The 14,091-nt window shown below is 35.0% G+C and overlaps 1 protein-coding gene across 1 annotated transcript; it reads left to right on the top strand.

Annotated features, from left to right (window-relative positions):
* The first annotated feature begins 8,640 nt into the window (after positions 1-8,640).
* Positions 8,641-14,062, top strand: LOC135721518 (urokinase plasminogen activator surface receptor-like). Its single transcript, XM_065243821.1, has 5 exons — positions 8,641-8,760; positions 8,838-8,951; positions 12,940-13,083; positions 13,171-13,281; positions 13,606-14,062. The coding sequence occupies exons 1-5, from the start codon at positions 8,712-8,714 to the stop codon at positions 13,797-13,799; spliced, it is 612 nt and encodes a 203-aa protein (XP_065099893.1). The 5' UTR covers positions 8,641-8,711; the 3' UTR covers positions 13,800-14,062.
* Positions 14,063-14,091: the final 29 nt, after the last annotated feature.

Below are 14,091 nucleotides of genomic sequence, written 5' to 3'. Positions count from 1 at the left end.
AAGCAACAGAATTCACATAATTTTGTTGTCGTATTCTAAATATTTCATGGTTAGTGAAACAACCACAGTTTCTACGGAAACCGCAAAGGATGCTGATGTCAATTTTGTTGTTTCATTGCTGTATGTCAGCTGCAAAGATTTTTTGGGGATATTGGTAAAAATGAATGCAAAGCTAAATTAATGTTGTATCACATAGTTTGCATTGCAACAGATCTAATAAAGTGGAGAGCGTACTACACTGTAAAACCTAAAAGTTAACACAACTCAAACCATTTAAGTAAACCGGTTGCATTCGTTTTAAAACACATACATTTGAGTACTGTGAACTTAAACAAATTGAGTCATATGCAGTTATGCACTTTTATTTAAGTTCACACTACTTAAATATAAGTGCATAATGGCACATGACTCAAGTTCACAGTACTTAAATTTATGTGTTGTAAAACTAAAATGGTCTAATGCAACCGGTTTACTGCACTGTTCACGTGTATCTTCATTATATAGTGGAGAGAAATACGACGAGTTAAATGTGGTGCATGCATACCAAAGGAAACACTGATCATCTGAACGATGTCTTCACAAAAAACTATAATTTACAAAAAAACAAATCAATAATGTTACAAAGAGTTTAAAACTCTAAGAAATGTTATTATAAACTGGTTGATATGTTCTATCAATTGTTATTCTTGGACCAAAGATAAATCATTCATAATTTTCAGGAACAAGAGCTTATGGGTATTCTTCACAGAATTTTTAACTGATAATCTAAAGTTAATTGCACATTTATGGTTTATGTAAGTGAATAAGTGGAATGAACAAAGATAGTTTGATTATGGATCCGAAATGCAAAATTGAAGTCATGATTGCTTGACTTTTTGATTACAAACAGCAGGGCTTCCAGTAAAGAGTCACAAACTAACATTTAAAACAGTTGTTTGGCCAACCAATGTAATTTAAAACAATTTATTTATGCTTATAATGTGAATGTCATGAAAGGGGTTTATAATCAGGACCTTAGGGTTTTTCTACCACACAAAAAAACTATTTCCTGTAAGTTTTTGTTGAAGTGAACACCTGTATAGTAAATATCAACACCTTAAAGCCTTCAGACCACAATTAATTTCTCATGCGATAGTTTCACGTGCGCACGCATAACTAAACTTTATTTAATGTTTGCCCACATGTCCCCTTAGGGGCTCTGTAATAAAGTTACCTGGTTGCCTTCAAATGTTAGGTTAAGGCAAAATATTAGTTGACTGAAATAAGTTGTGTAAAAATCTAGTTTGTCAACTAATATTTTTAAGTTGAATTAACTCAACCAGGTAACTACTTTTTTTAAGTTGAACCAACTTTTTTTACAGTGATATATTCAAGATTGTACAAATTTTTATGTTTGTTTCCATTTGAACGTAAATTTTCTTAACAAAAAACATGGTTTAAAGTGTCTGCCAAAAATGATCTGATGATAGCCGTCTGCGGCTTAAAGCCTCACTTACTGATACAGAGTTTAATATCTTTTTCTATTTTTATGTTTTCTGTCCTAAAAAAATTAAGCGTTCTGGTGCACTATTGCTGTTCTTGTGTTGTTCTAATTGCTTCTATTGTTTACCTCATTTGTAAGTCGCTTTGGATAAAAACGTCTGTTTAAAGACTCAATGTAAATGTCAGGAAAGGGATTTGGTTAAATGCAGGTGCTCAGGGGTAGGTTTCGTTTTCTCAGAAAGTCACGGATTTGTTTCGTTTCAGCTTTACGTACAATTCAAACAAAAATTTGAGGTGTGTTTAACAAAATGTATCTATTAGTTCAACTAAAAGGAAGCTAATTTAATCTACAAAAAGTATAAGAATAAAAACATTATCGGTCTTTAAAGCGAGTACTGTTATCTGACCAACACAGTTAGATACTGTATATACAGTAGCTTAAATAAGCGAGACATCAAGTGTATTATTAACAGATATATAGATGTTTAACTTATAGTTCATGCTGTGTCTTCCATGATCTGTTAACCTGCTGAAAAGCATTTAGGCCAGAATTTCAGAATTCATGTCTGGTCTGTTAAGCTTTTGCGTATTTTGCTGGTAAACAGCACCCTTGCAAAATATTTTAAACCCAGCGCTGGGAAATGCTCCCCTTCTTTTATATTTGGGTTCAATATCCAGGGAACACTGAATTGTCCCTAAATAATTTCACCAAACAGTTAATCTGTTGTGTAATACCACTGAGGTCTGTCTGTGCCTTGTGTTTTCTACTTATTACTTATTTTATTTAACATTAATTTATGCAGGAATCATTTAAAGTATGAAAATAAATTATATTTTGTTTTGTAACATTTCATTATTTTTTTTAAATTCATGTGCCCTCATAATCTTTAATTAAAAACGTGAATCTCTCTCGCTGCGATTAGCAATTAGCAACACTTCACTCTACAGCATTAATTTCAGATATTGTGGTGGGATTAGGAAAATAAAAGAGCTTTATTCATCTTATCACTGCAACCGTGGCATATTTTGGAATTAAAGGCAATGTTTTATTCATCATAGCATCATTTCCATTGTATTTTGGTGTTAAATTGGTAGAAAACATTTTCACTGAAAAAAAAATTAAATAAAATGTAATCACACCACTTCTACACTTGTTTATAAGCCTTTACATTTGAAAAAAATAATAATAATGATAACAACATTTCTAAACTAAGTTAAATTACTGTAATTATTCATATGAAATTTTCATATCGGATTCCCCCCACAGACACTTTATTTACCACGTGTCGTGCACTTTATGGGGTTGTACAGAAAGATCTCTGCTCACAACATCCTTAACATAACTGCTGATACAAAACTAAAATGAACTTTTGTGTTAACAAACAATTCACTTGTGTTTCATAGAAAATTTCTTAGTAAATGGTTATTTCTTTATGCATAAAATACACATACATTCACATATATTTGTTATATAAAGATTATATTTCTTTATCAAATAAATTATCATTCTACATTAAATGTTTGTTGTTTTTGTTTTTGTTGCTTTAATTTGGTTGTGTTGTCCTTGCATTGACAATAAAGATGTGGTTTTCTTCTGGCTCAGTCGTCTGCAGTTTGTATTTGTCTTCCAATAGTTTCAGTAGTCAAAGCTGGTAACCAAACTAAATTTGTACCTTTAACTTCCATTGTATGGACACAAAACTACTGAGATACTTCTAAAAAATTTGTTTTATTTTGTGTTCCTCAGAAGAAAGAAAGTCATAAAGGTGTGTAAACTTATCTTTAAAATGCAAAACTGTATATAAGGTCATTTACCAGTAGGTGGCAGCAGATTCTTTGTACAGTAGAGTATGAGGACTTTTGAATTTGCTGATTATTGTAGAATCCTGATATGCATTTCTGTTTGACTATCAGAATAAAAAATCTATTATTTTTTTTCAAAAACAAAGTCATCTGTATTTAAAATCTATTGTTCTTTTGTTCTATTGAATGAATAACTGAATTTTGACCATGACACCAATAAGTCAATAAACAAATTGAAGTGTTTTATTGGGTAGTTTGTAGTCAGCCTAGTTTTTTGTTTCGGTTTCATAGAATGCCAACAAACCTAAATGAAGTTTGAACACTTGTTACATTCCAATGTGTAAGGAAGGGGTGTGACATAACATCATTTATTAAAAATATTTATTTAATGGGTAAGGCAATAAAACAATGCGGTACAAAAATCAGGTGATTCATTTACAACAAAAAGTGTTTAGTGAACAAAGTGCGGATGCCATTTACAGTATTTACAGGTATAAACAAATAAACACAGGGTGTATGAGTGAGGAGTAGAAGAGGGGCGCGAGCGGTGCTAAACCTAAAATCTACCTAACCCAAAACTAAAAGAGAAAATTCAATTATTCTTCAGCGTCCAAGACGACCTACACTGTCTAACCAAAATGACAGGAAAAAAAATGGGAGGGCCGAAACGAATAACCTTTTTATAACATTTTTAAAATATATATCATGAATAATATATATTATAATTGTATTATAAAACTTGAATTAAACAAAACACATTACATTTTACCGAGTGATGATGTCAATGAACAAGAGGTGGTAAATGACAAGGGTGCTGACCAATGATGGTGTTTGAGAAAGTGAAAGCAAAAGAGACAGAGAGAGAGAGAGAGAGAGAGAGAGAGAAACAAACAGATGGCACACAGACGCAATGACACTGTAAAGAAAAGATTTGTTGGTTCAACTTTAAAAAGTTACCTGGTTGCTTTAAGTTTTAGGTTAAGACAAAACAGTAATTGAGGCAAAAAGTTGTGTAAAAATGATTTTGTCAACTAATATTTTTAACTTTACAAAATTAATAAGTTGAACCAACTTTTTTACAGTGTATGATATATTTAAGACTGTACAAATCTTTAATTGATTTTTATGTTTGTTCCCATTTGAAAATGATTTTTCTTAAAAAAAAAACAAGGTTGAAAGTGTTTGCTATAAATTATCTGCTGATTCTGTTGTAATTTTTAAGAATCAGCTTAAACACATTTCTTTCGCCAACACCTAACTTACTATAAAGAATTTAATATCTTTATCTTTTCTGTCTTAAAAAATAACCCTATGTATACTGTGTTAGGCTTAATGAGACTAGTTCTTGTGCTGTCCTTGTGTTTTTCGATTTGCTATATGTTTATCCAATTTGTAAGTCACTTTGAATAAAAACACCTGCTAAATAACTAAATGTAAACGCAGGAATGGGTAACATGCACATGCTCAGGGGTAAACACTACTTAGGTTTTGTTTTCTCTGAAAGTTTCTGACAGATTTGAATTCATTTCAGCCTCACGTGTAATTCAAACACAATCTTTAAATTCAACTGGATAAAAGGAAGCAAGTTTAATCTCTCAAAAGAAAAAGAATAAAAACATTATTATCAGTCTTTAAGTACTGTTATCTGACCACCACAGTTAGATACTGATAGCTGTTAACCTGCTGATAAGCATTTAAGCCAGAATTTTCTGAATTTAGGTTTGGTCTGTTTTACTTTTAACTAGTGGTAGCCGGTGACTTATTTTTTCGAGGACGCTTAATGTGAAGTTCCTCACAACATGTATGTGTTCTGTGCATCGAGTGACCCTGTGTGCATCACGTGTTTTGTCAAATAAGTGCTTGCTCAGACACGTCTAAAGGGTTTATGATAAAAGAGATGCTTGCGTTTGCCAAATACTCTCATAATCTCATGCATAATCAGAGTTTACTGTTAAGGAAGTGTCTTGCGTGTATTTTGTGTATTTTTTATCAAAACCGATTTTGACGCGTGTGCAGCAGGCACTTATTTTGACAAACGTGATGCACATGGTTTACATGATGCAACAAATACATATTTTGAAAACGCAAGCAATACACATGACACTCCGAACACTTATTTTGAATTAGTGCCTCTCGGATGAGCAGTCATGAGCTACCACTGCTTTTAACATGCATGTTTTGCAGGTGAACAGCACCCTTGCAACTATTTTTAAACCCAGCGCTGAGTAGGGTTGCCACCCAGGTCTGATAAAAAACCTGGACATATCAATGACCCGACCAATTGTTTTGCTCACAAGCCCCCTAACCCCCCCCCCCCCAAACAGCATAATATTTCTATAGACCTATGCAATTATTGGCAACACTTTACAATTCTTATTTGTTAACATTAGTTAATGTATTAACTAACATGAACTAACCGTAAGCAGTATGTTTGTTACTGTATTTGTTAATCTTTGTTAACATTACTTTTCATGGTTTATTCATGTTAATTCACAGTGTATTAACTAATGTTAACAACATTTAAATAATGTATTATTAACATTAACAAAGGTTTAAAAAATTGCTTTATAAGTGCAGTTCATTATTAGTTAATGTTAAAACTAATGTTAACTAATGAACCTTGTAAAGTGTTACCCAATTATTTGTTAATTATACATAGGTAAATCACTTTTACAATTTATATAAGCTGCTTATACCATTTATGTAAACTGTTTTATTTATATTCCATTTAAACAGGTCTAAATAGCAACTAGCCAGCCTGAATAATGCACATGAAATTAAACGTGTTGACTCACCTCAACATGTCTTTTACAATCATTTAACCCACATGGGCAATGCTTGAAGTCACTGTTACAAACTGTTCACTGTGCAAGATTGTCATTATTTTTAACTTTTATAAGACAGGGGTACACTTTCGTGTAGTCTGGCGTAAAACGTGTCTTATATTTTCGCTTTTGGGGCGCTCCTGTTTCTGAGAAGAGATAAAAGCCCGCCCATACTGACAATTGATTGGTTGATTTACCGAAACAGGCCAATCAGGATGCTCTTTGTCTTACACGCGCTTACTGAGGTACACACACACACAGACGCAAGGTCTCTGTCTCTGCCGTGCGCGCGCTAAATAACATATTCACATAGCTTTTCGAAAACCGGGACATTCAGTGTCCCAGGAGAGTTGATAAATTTCCCGAGACAGGTTATTAAAAAGAAGGACAATCCCGGTAAAACCGGGACAGGTGGCAACCCTAGCGCTGAGCCATGCATGCCCACCCTATATTTAAGCAAAATGTATGGTAGCAACTATCTATATCCTCATTTCGACCAAACAATGAATCTGTATTTACATATAACCACTGATGTCCGTCTGTTCCTTGTGTTTCTTTACCTTTACTTATTTTATTTAACATTTGTTTACCCAGGAATCATTAAAAATGAGATTTAAATCTTGTATAACAGCGTTCTGTAAAAATAACGCAATCTGTGGTACACAAATGGTTAACAAATCTGTGTTGCCTGAATTATACAGTTTGGGCGGACTAAACCATTTTATGATAATTGAGAGGGGGGAAAGGGGCCCACGGACGTTTGTGTTTCCTAAACAAATAAATTTTTTGATACCAGGAAACAGCAAATAGAATGATTTAAAGTTAATAATTGTTACTATTAAATATTTTTTATGCACCACAATTTTGGGGGCTTCTCTGGGCCCCCTCTTACTCGTGGGCCCAGAGAATCGTCATTGTTTACCCCCCCCCCCCCCTTTACAGCACCCCTGCACTGAGCTGTCTGTACAGTATTAGCAATTATATTTTTTGTTCACTGACAAGCTGTGCAATATCGCATTCATTATTGCAGGCGATTCGATAATTGCCTTGCTTGTTGATGAACTACAGCTCAGGGGTGCGTTTCCCAAAAGCATCGTTAGCCAATTAACATCATAAGTTCAGTCATTCCTAACATAGTTCAACGATTTGGTGCTTCCCGAAACCATAGTTCAAACGAACATTCGCAAACTGCATTGCAAACTTGTGTGGTTGGAACGACAGCTCTTCACCTGTAGTTAGAAGAATAGTTCCTTGTTATTATGATATGCAGACTTGCATTGATCATGCTTTTGAACAAAATAACATGAAGTGCATTCTATATTCATTTAAAATATGTACAAAGGCCATTTAACATCTTTTAGTATGTAAACAGAATTAAAGCACTGGTTTTTAAAAAAGTGCGCATGCGTGGAGCCCTAATGGTGCATTCACACCAGCCGCGGTAGAGGCGGCAAAAATGCTCTATTTGTGCGTAGTTGGATGCTTGAACATTTGAGTTTACTCTCTTTATTCGCGTGTGAAATTCTAGTCATTCGAGACATTCACATGTAAATTTGCATCATGGGAGGGGCTTCTGCGACTCCGCTGAGACTCCACTTGCTTCCTGATTGGTTAACATTCCCGTGGCAACGCTCAATTTGCGCGTACCGCGCTGCAGGATGCCTAATCTTGTCTTTGGATTAACTTAACATGTAAACCACTCGCGCTTGCCGCCTCTACCGCATCTGGTGTGAACCCTGCATCAGGGATTTATGACCCCGGGGAATCCCTTGGAGGAGTGATGTAAGAAGGAACTTGCACATATTGAAATAAAACAACAGAGAACTAAATCACAATAACAAAATCAGTCTTTAAATGCAATGTACGTTATTTAAAGCAATAATCTGACATTAAATCAATTTGAACAGATGAATTAAGACCTATCACGTGACATTATCAACTATATAGTTGAACCAACATGGTTCAAATGACAAATGTGCGACAAAGTTACTCTGTAAACAGTCTTGACTAGGCAGTAAGTTTCTCCAACTATGCAACATACTATGGTGGTTCAGCAGTGAGTTACATCGTTGTTTAAGAAATGCAATGCAACCCTGTGTAGTAAATGCCACTACATCTGAAAGCAGGTGATGCCGATTTTCTACTAATCACGGATCCGGCTTTACTAATGGGATACACATGACAATATGACAAAGCAGGTGATATATACGCCCTGCCCTATTAGTAAATAATAATGTGTTTTGCATTTAAGTATATTTTTTTCTGGAGCAGATCTTGAGGATTTTTTTGTTGTTAAGTTTTGAACTTGCCCTGCCAGAATTTTCACTGGCATCACAAAAAAGTTACAAATAGTGAGAACCTTAATAAATAAGATTATGACAACAAATACTATTTTAAATATTGTTCAAGTAAACAGCGATTAACCATTGTGAGAATGTGACTCTGAAGACCATTTTATTTATGTCCCCACCAATGTCAATATCAAACTTACGCCCTTTATTTTAGTTTCATTTTCTCATCATAGGCTCGTCCTCTTTTGATCGTTCATATTTAAGCCACTGAAAGGGTTTGTGATTTTATTCACCTCCTGACAGACCAAAGATGGAACTGAAAATCTTCATTGTTTTCTTCTGCACTCTTTTCACTGGAGGTACAAAACACAAAGACCTATTTAATGTTTTATTAGTTATAAAATACATTTCTACCTCATTCTGTTTCTTTTTTCAGGACATTCACTCCAATGTAATCAGTGTTTAGATATAATGGGTCCTTGTAAAAGCAACGTGACGACTTGTCCGGACACTGCGGTATGTGCAAGTGCAAGAATTGTAGAGTCCGCTGGTGAGTTCAAATGATGGAGGATAAATTTACTGAAATATTATAGACTACCAATGGAAATTAGGGTCATTTAACATGAATGTTAGCTTAACTCAACTGAATATTTTCATTTTCCTCAACTGTAAAAAAAAAACTAAAAAGTTCATGCACTCTTAGAACGGATGTTTTAAAAACAACACAATCAGTGTTAGTAACATCTCTGTGTTATTGTTTGAACGATCCATTTTGTGCTTCTTTTAACACAAAATAAACAGAAAATATGACAGGGATGGTTTTCTGGAGAGGGATTAGCTTAAGCCAGGACTAGGCCTTACTTTAATTATTATAAAATACACAGCAAAAAATTATTTTCAAGGAAAAAATCATTTTTTTCAGTGTGTAACTAGTTTTAACAAATATGTCTTACTAAAAACATTACTTGTGTGTGCATTTTGTGTGCAAAACAAAGGGCACTGATGTATTTTAAAATATGTCAGTGCCAGTTGTTTTCGCTATGAACAGCTCTTACATTTATTTTAGTCTAGGACTAGTCTAAACAGGAAAACCCCCCGATAATGTGATAAATAGCACAAAAATAACACAAAATTTCTTGTAAATTAGCATTTTTTTAATCACTCTTAAAGAATTTTGCCATCCAGTATTTCTGAATGGCCTGGGGCCAGGATTAGGAATTTGAAGTGAAATTATTTGATGGCATAAAGAAGAGCATCCAGTTAATATCTGTATCCGCTACATTAATTCTGAGATCCGCCACACCTAAAACCATCCCCACAGGTCTTGATATACTAGTTATAATAGATATACCGGCTGTGTCTCATTTCAGAAGGTTGTGTCATTCCAGTTCTCTGGAAGTTGCATCCTCTTAAGCATTGGTTCCCAAACTTTTTCATTTTGCGATCCACTTAGATGGGTATAATCTCAGGACCAAATAAAATATTTTTTATAAAAATATGCAAAAAAAAAAAAAAAAAAATGGGGTTTGAAAATCCCTGCTCTAAAGAATGCAATATGGAGGGTCCTTAACTTTGAATTAAACTAGACGTTCTTCATAGGGCAGAAAAGGAAACAATTATGGCGCTATCACACCAGTTAGAGGAAAATTATTTCTAAATTTGTAAAGTAATTTGTTTTTACATATTGTTTTAATTTGTGCAATGTTTGGGGCATCCATATAACAGATATCTGTTACGGTGCGTTTACACCACCACCAGCCAGTCCCGGCACCATGATAGTGCCTACCCTGGACGAGCCTGCGGTCTCCCTTCATCTTTTCACCAGCTTCATGTCCCACCAACCAACAGTCCTTGCTTGTTTTCCCCTTTTTTATCAATAGGCTACTGTTATCAAAAGTTATTGTTTTGTATACATACAACTCCTGTATAAAAATAAAAATGTGTTTGTCTGATTTAAAAATATATATATTTTAAACATATTGATTGACTTGTCGATAGTGAGCATGGAAATGTTTAGTTGTTTGCTAAGCATAGCATCACCACTTAATGTTAGTTGTAATAAAAAAAAATGCTAAGCGATCTCGCAGTGCTATGGATATACGGCGTTTCTTTAACAAAAAACACCAAAATTGGCAGGAGAGCGCAGACAAAATTTTAATTGAAGGGGAAAGACGATGAGTTCTGCTGTGATCTTTGAACTATTTTCGGTGCTGAAACAACAAAAATAGTCAATATTGAGTCTAAAATGTAAGTGACTTAATATTAATTACTTGTTTAGTGAACTGTCTGTCATATGAAATCAGTGTCACATTTTCAATCGCGCTGTTGTTGCTTAACGCCTCATTCAGACAGCCAGCGACCAGCAGTAGAGGAGCGATGCGACGCAATCTCATTCATTTCAATGGAAACCGGGCGACTTCCAGCGGCACGAGCGAAAGTGACTGTTGCCGACCGTATGGGCGTGTCCAATGACGCGAGAAAGTTAAGAAAAGTTTAACTTTATGCAAATGTAGAGCAAATTTCGGGAATGACTACCAATGAGAATGAGCAGTTCACGTCATTCTTCTCTCATCAGTTACTGGCATGGATGGTTCTCATTTGTTTATGACAAGCAGATTTAGAAACGCCTCATTGAAAGAGATGGGCGTCACACAGCGATAACATCGCTGGCTGTTTGAATGCGGCTTAGAGGTTTTTTGGTGATTATTATTGGCGTTTTAATCAGGCTAGGCTACATGTCCGGTCAGGCAAGTAAAATTTTCTTTCACTTGGCCTTTTAAGAAAATCCACTTGTCCCTGATAAGCAGACAAACGTTGATGTCGAGCCCTGCGATGTGTGTTTAGACTGCTTCTGTAGGCTAGGTCCAATCTTTACAACTCCTCTGTTGTATTGTGTCAATAAAGAAGTATGTCAGTTCTAATTCGTTTCTTGTCCATTTAATTCATTATTTATGCTATTATCCAATGCAGTGAGGTTATTCTCATGTGTGCCCCCCTGAAAAAAATGAAATGCCGGTCCGTGAATTTATCAATTTTTACCAGAGATTTGAGGTAATTTGTAGGTTAATGAGGCACTAATTATATAACTGCATTTCTTTAAAAATACATAATATTACTATATGATACACTCACCTAAAGGAATATTGGGAACACCTGTTCAATTTCTCATTAATGCAATTATCTAATCAGCCAATCACATGGCAGTTGCTTAAATGCATTTAGGGGTGTGGTCCTGGTCAAGACAATCTCCTGAACTACAAACTGAATGTCAGAATGGGAAAGAAAGGTGATTTAAGCAATTTTGAGCGAGGCATGGTTGTTGGTGCCAGATGGGCCGGTCTGAGTATTTCACAATCTGCTCAGTTACTGGGATTTTCACGCACAACCATTTCTAGGGTTTACAAAGAATGGTGTGAAAATGGAAAAACATCCAGTATGCGGCAGTCCTGTGCTTGAAAATGCCTTGTTGATGCTAGAGGTCAGAGGAGAATGGGCCGACTGATTCAAGCTGATAGAAGAGCAACTTTGACTGAAATAACCACTCGTTACAACCGAGGTATGCAGCAAAGCATTTGTGAAGCCACAACACGCACAACCTTGAGGCGGATGGGTTACAACAGCAGAAGACCCCACCAGGTACCACTCATCTCCACTACAAATAGGAAAAGGGGCTACATTTTGCACAAGCTCACCAAAATTGGACAGTTGAAGACTGGAAAAATGTTGCCTGGTCTGATGAGTCTCGATTTCTGTTGAGACATTCAGATGGTTGAGTCAGAATTTGGCGTAAACAGAATGAGAACATGGATCCATCATGCCTTGTTACCACTGTGCAAGCTGCTGGTGGTGGTGTAATGGTGTGTGGGATGTGTGTGGGAAATCTTCTTGGCACACTTTGTGGGAAATCTTCTTGGCACACTTTAGGCCCCTTAGTGCCAATTGGGAATCGTTTAAATGCCACAGCCTACCTGAGCATTGTTTCTGACCATGTTCATCACTTTATTACCACCATGTACCCATCCTCTGATGGCTACTTCCAGCAGGATAATGCACCATGTCACAATGCTCGAATCATTTCAAATTGGTTTCTTGAACATGAAAATGAGTTCACTGTACTAAATTGGCCCCCAGAGTCACCTGATCTCAACCCAATAGAGCATCTTTGGGATGTGGTGGAACGAGAGCTTCGTGTCCTGGATGTGCATCCCACAAATCTCCATCAACTGCAAGATGTTATCCTATCAATATGATCCAACATTTCTAAAGAATGCTTTCAGCACCTTGTTAAATCAATGCCACATAGAATTAAGGCAGTTCTGAAGGTGAAAGGGGGTCAAACACAGTATTAGTATGGTGTTCCTAATAATACTTTATGTGGATGTAAACAGTATTGTTTTATTATTACAACTTACCATACCACAAATCTCTGACAAAACTGAATCAAATTCTTAATGTCCTCATCTGTATGCAGCAAACAAACGCAAGTGAAGAGACTTTCTATAAAGAAGACTTTTAATAATAAGTATATTATTTTTTAGGCGACAATGAAGTTACAATGCAGTATAAAGGTTGTGCAGTGACGGATATTTGTATAAGTGGATCTTTTAACATCGGAGATACAAGGACAGTTATATCTACACAGTGCTGTAACACAGACCTTTGTAATAGCAAAGACGCCCCAGGTATGTCTTTGATACACATAATACAGTACATATGCTAGTATCTATGTTTTGCATAAAATGAAAGAATAAGATTTGTTTCCTCTACAGATTACAGCTCTAAAAGCCCCAATGGAAAACAATGTTACTACTGTGATGGGAAGAGTTGTTCAAACATATTAAACTGTTTAGGAAAGGAAGACTACTGCCTTAAAGCTACAGGTGAGAATCAAGTCATTTTTTTCTGTCTTTCTCTGCATTATTATAGTTGATTTGATTTTTAATTGCATTGTTTGTTGAAGACATATCAATATGTGATAACAAAAATCAAAGAACATGGTTTTCTAATTTAACGTATCTAGTAGTCACAGAAATATATTTATCATATATTTACCATATAGGATAGGGTCATGTATTTAAAAATTTTTGTGAAATCCATAACCATGAATATATACTGTATGCATTCTATATGTGTTTTATCAGATTTCTGTGTGATTTCAAGTTTTGAATGATTCACTTACTCAACATTTGTTTTCTTTACATTAGCAACTAATGGGACTGTGTCTCAGACTTTTAAAGGATGTGCCTCTAAATCTATCTGTGATGCCAAATCACAATTGACTGCAGATTACAAAAGTGTCTTATGCTGTGAGAGAAATCTGTGTAATGGTGCTAAAAGCATTACACAGAATCTCCTCTTTCTCTTATGGCCGCTCTTCTTTTACATCCTGATCCACTGAATTCAGCAAAACTTCACTTTATACAGCAGTAATGTGAGATATTGTGGTGGGATTAGTAAACAAAAAAAAAAAAAGTATGTTTCATGATTTATGCATCTTATCACTGCAATAGCAGTATGTGATATATTTTGAGTTAAAATGCAATGTTTAATTTAATATACTGTAGCTTAATTTTCATTTAATTTTGTGGTGTTATATTGTTAGAAAAAAATATACTGCAAACAGGAGAAAACATGAAATAAACTCTAACCACAACACCTCTACACTTGTTTCTATTTTTTAAATAACCCTT

The sequence above is a fragment of the Paramisgurnus dabryanus genome, chromosome 18, assembly GCF_030506205.2.
Source record: "Paramisgurnus dabryanus chromosome 18, PD_genome_1.1, whole genome shotgun sequence".
Taxonomy (NCBI): Eukaryota; Metazoa; Chordata; class Actinopteri; order Cypriniformes; family Cobitidae; genus Paramisgurnus; species Paramisgurnus dabryanus.
This window is presented reverse-complemented; position numbering and strand designations above follow the sequence as displayed.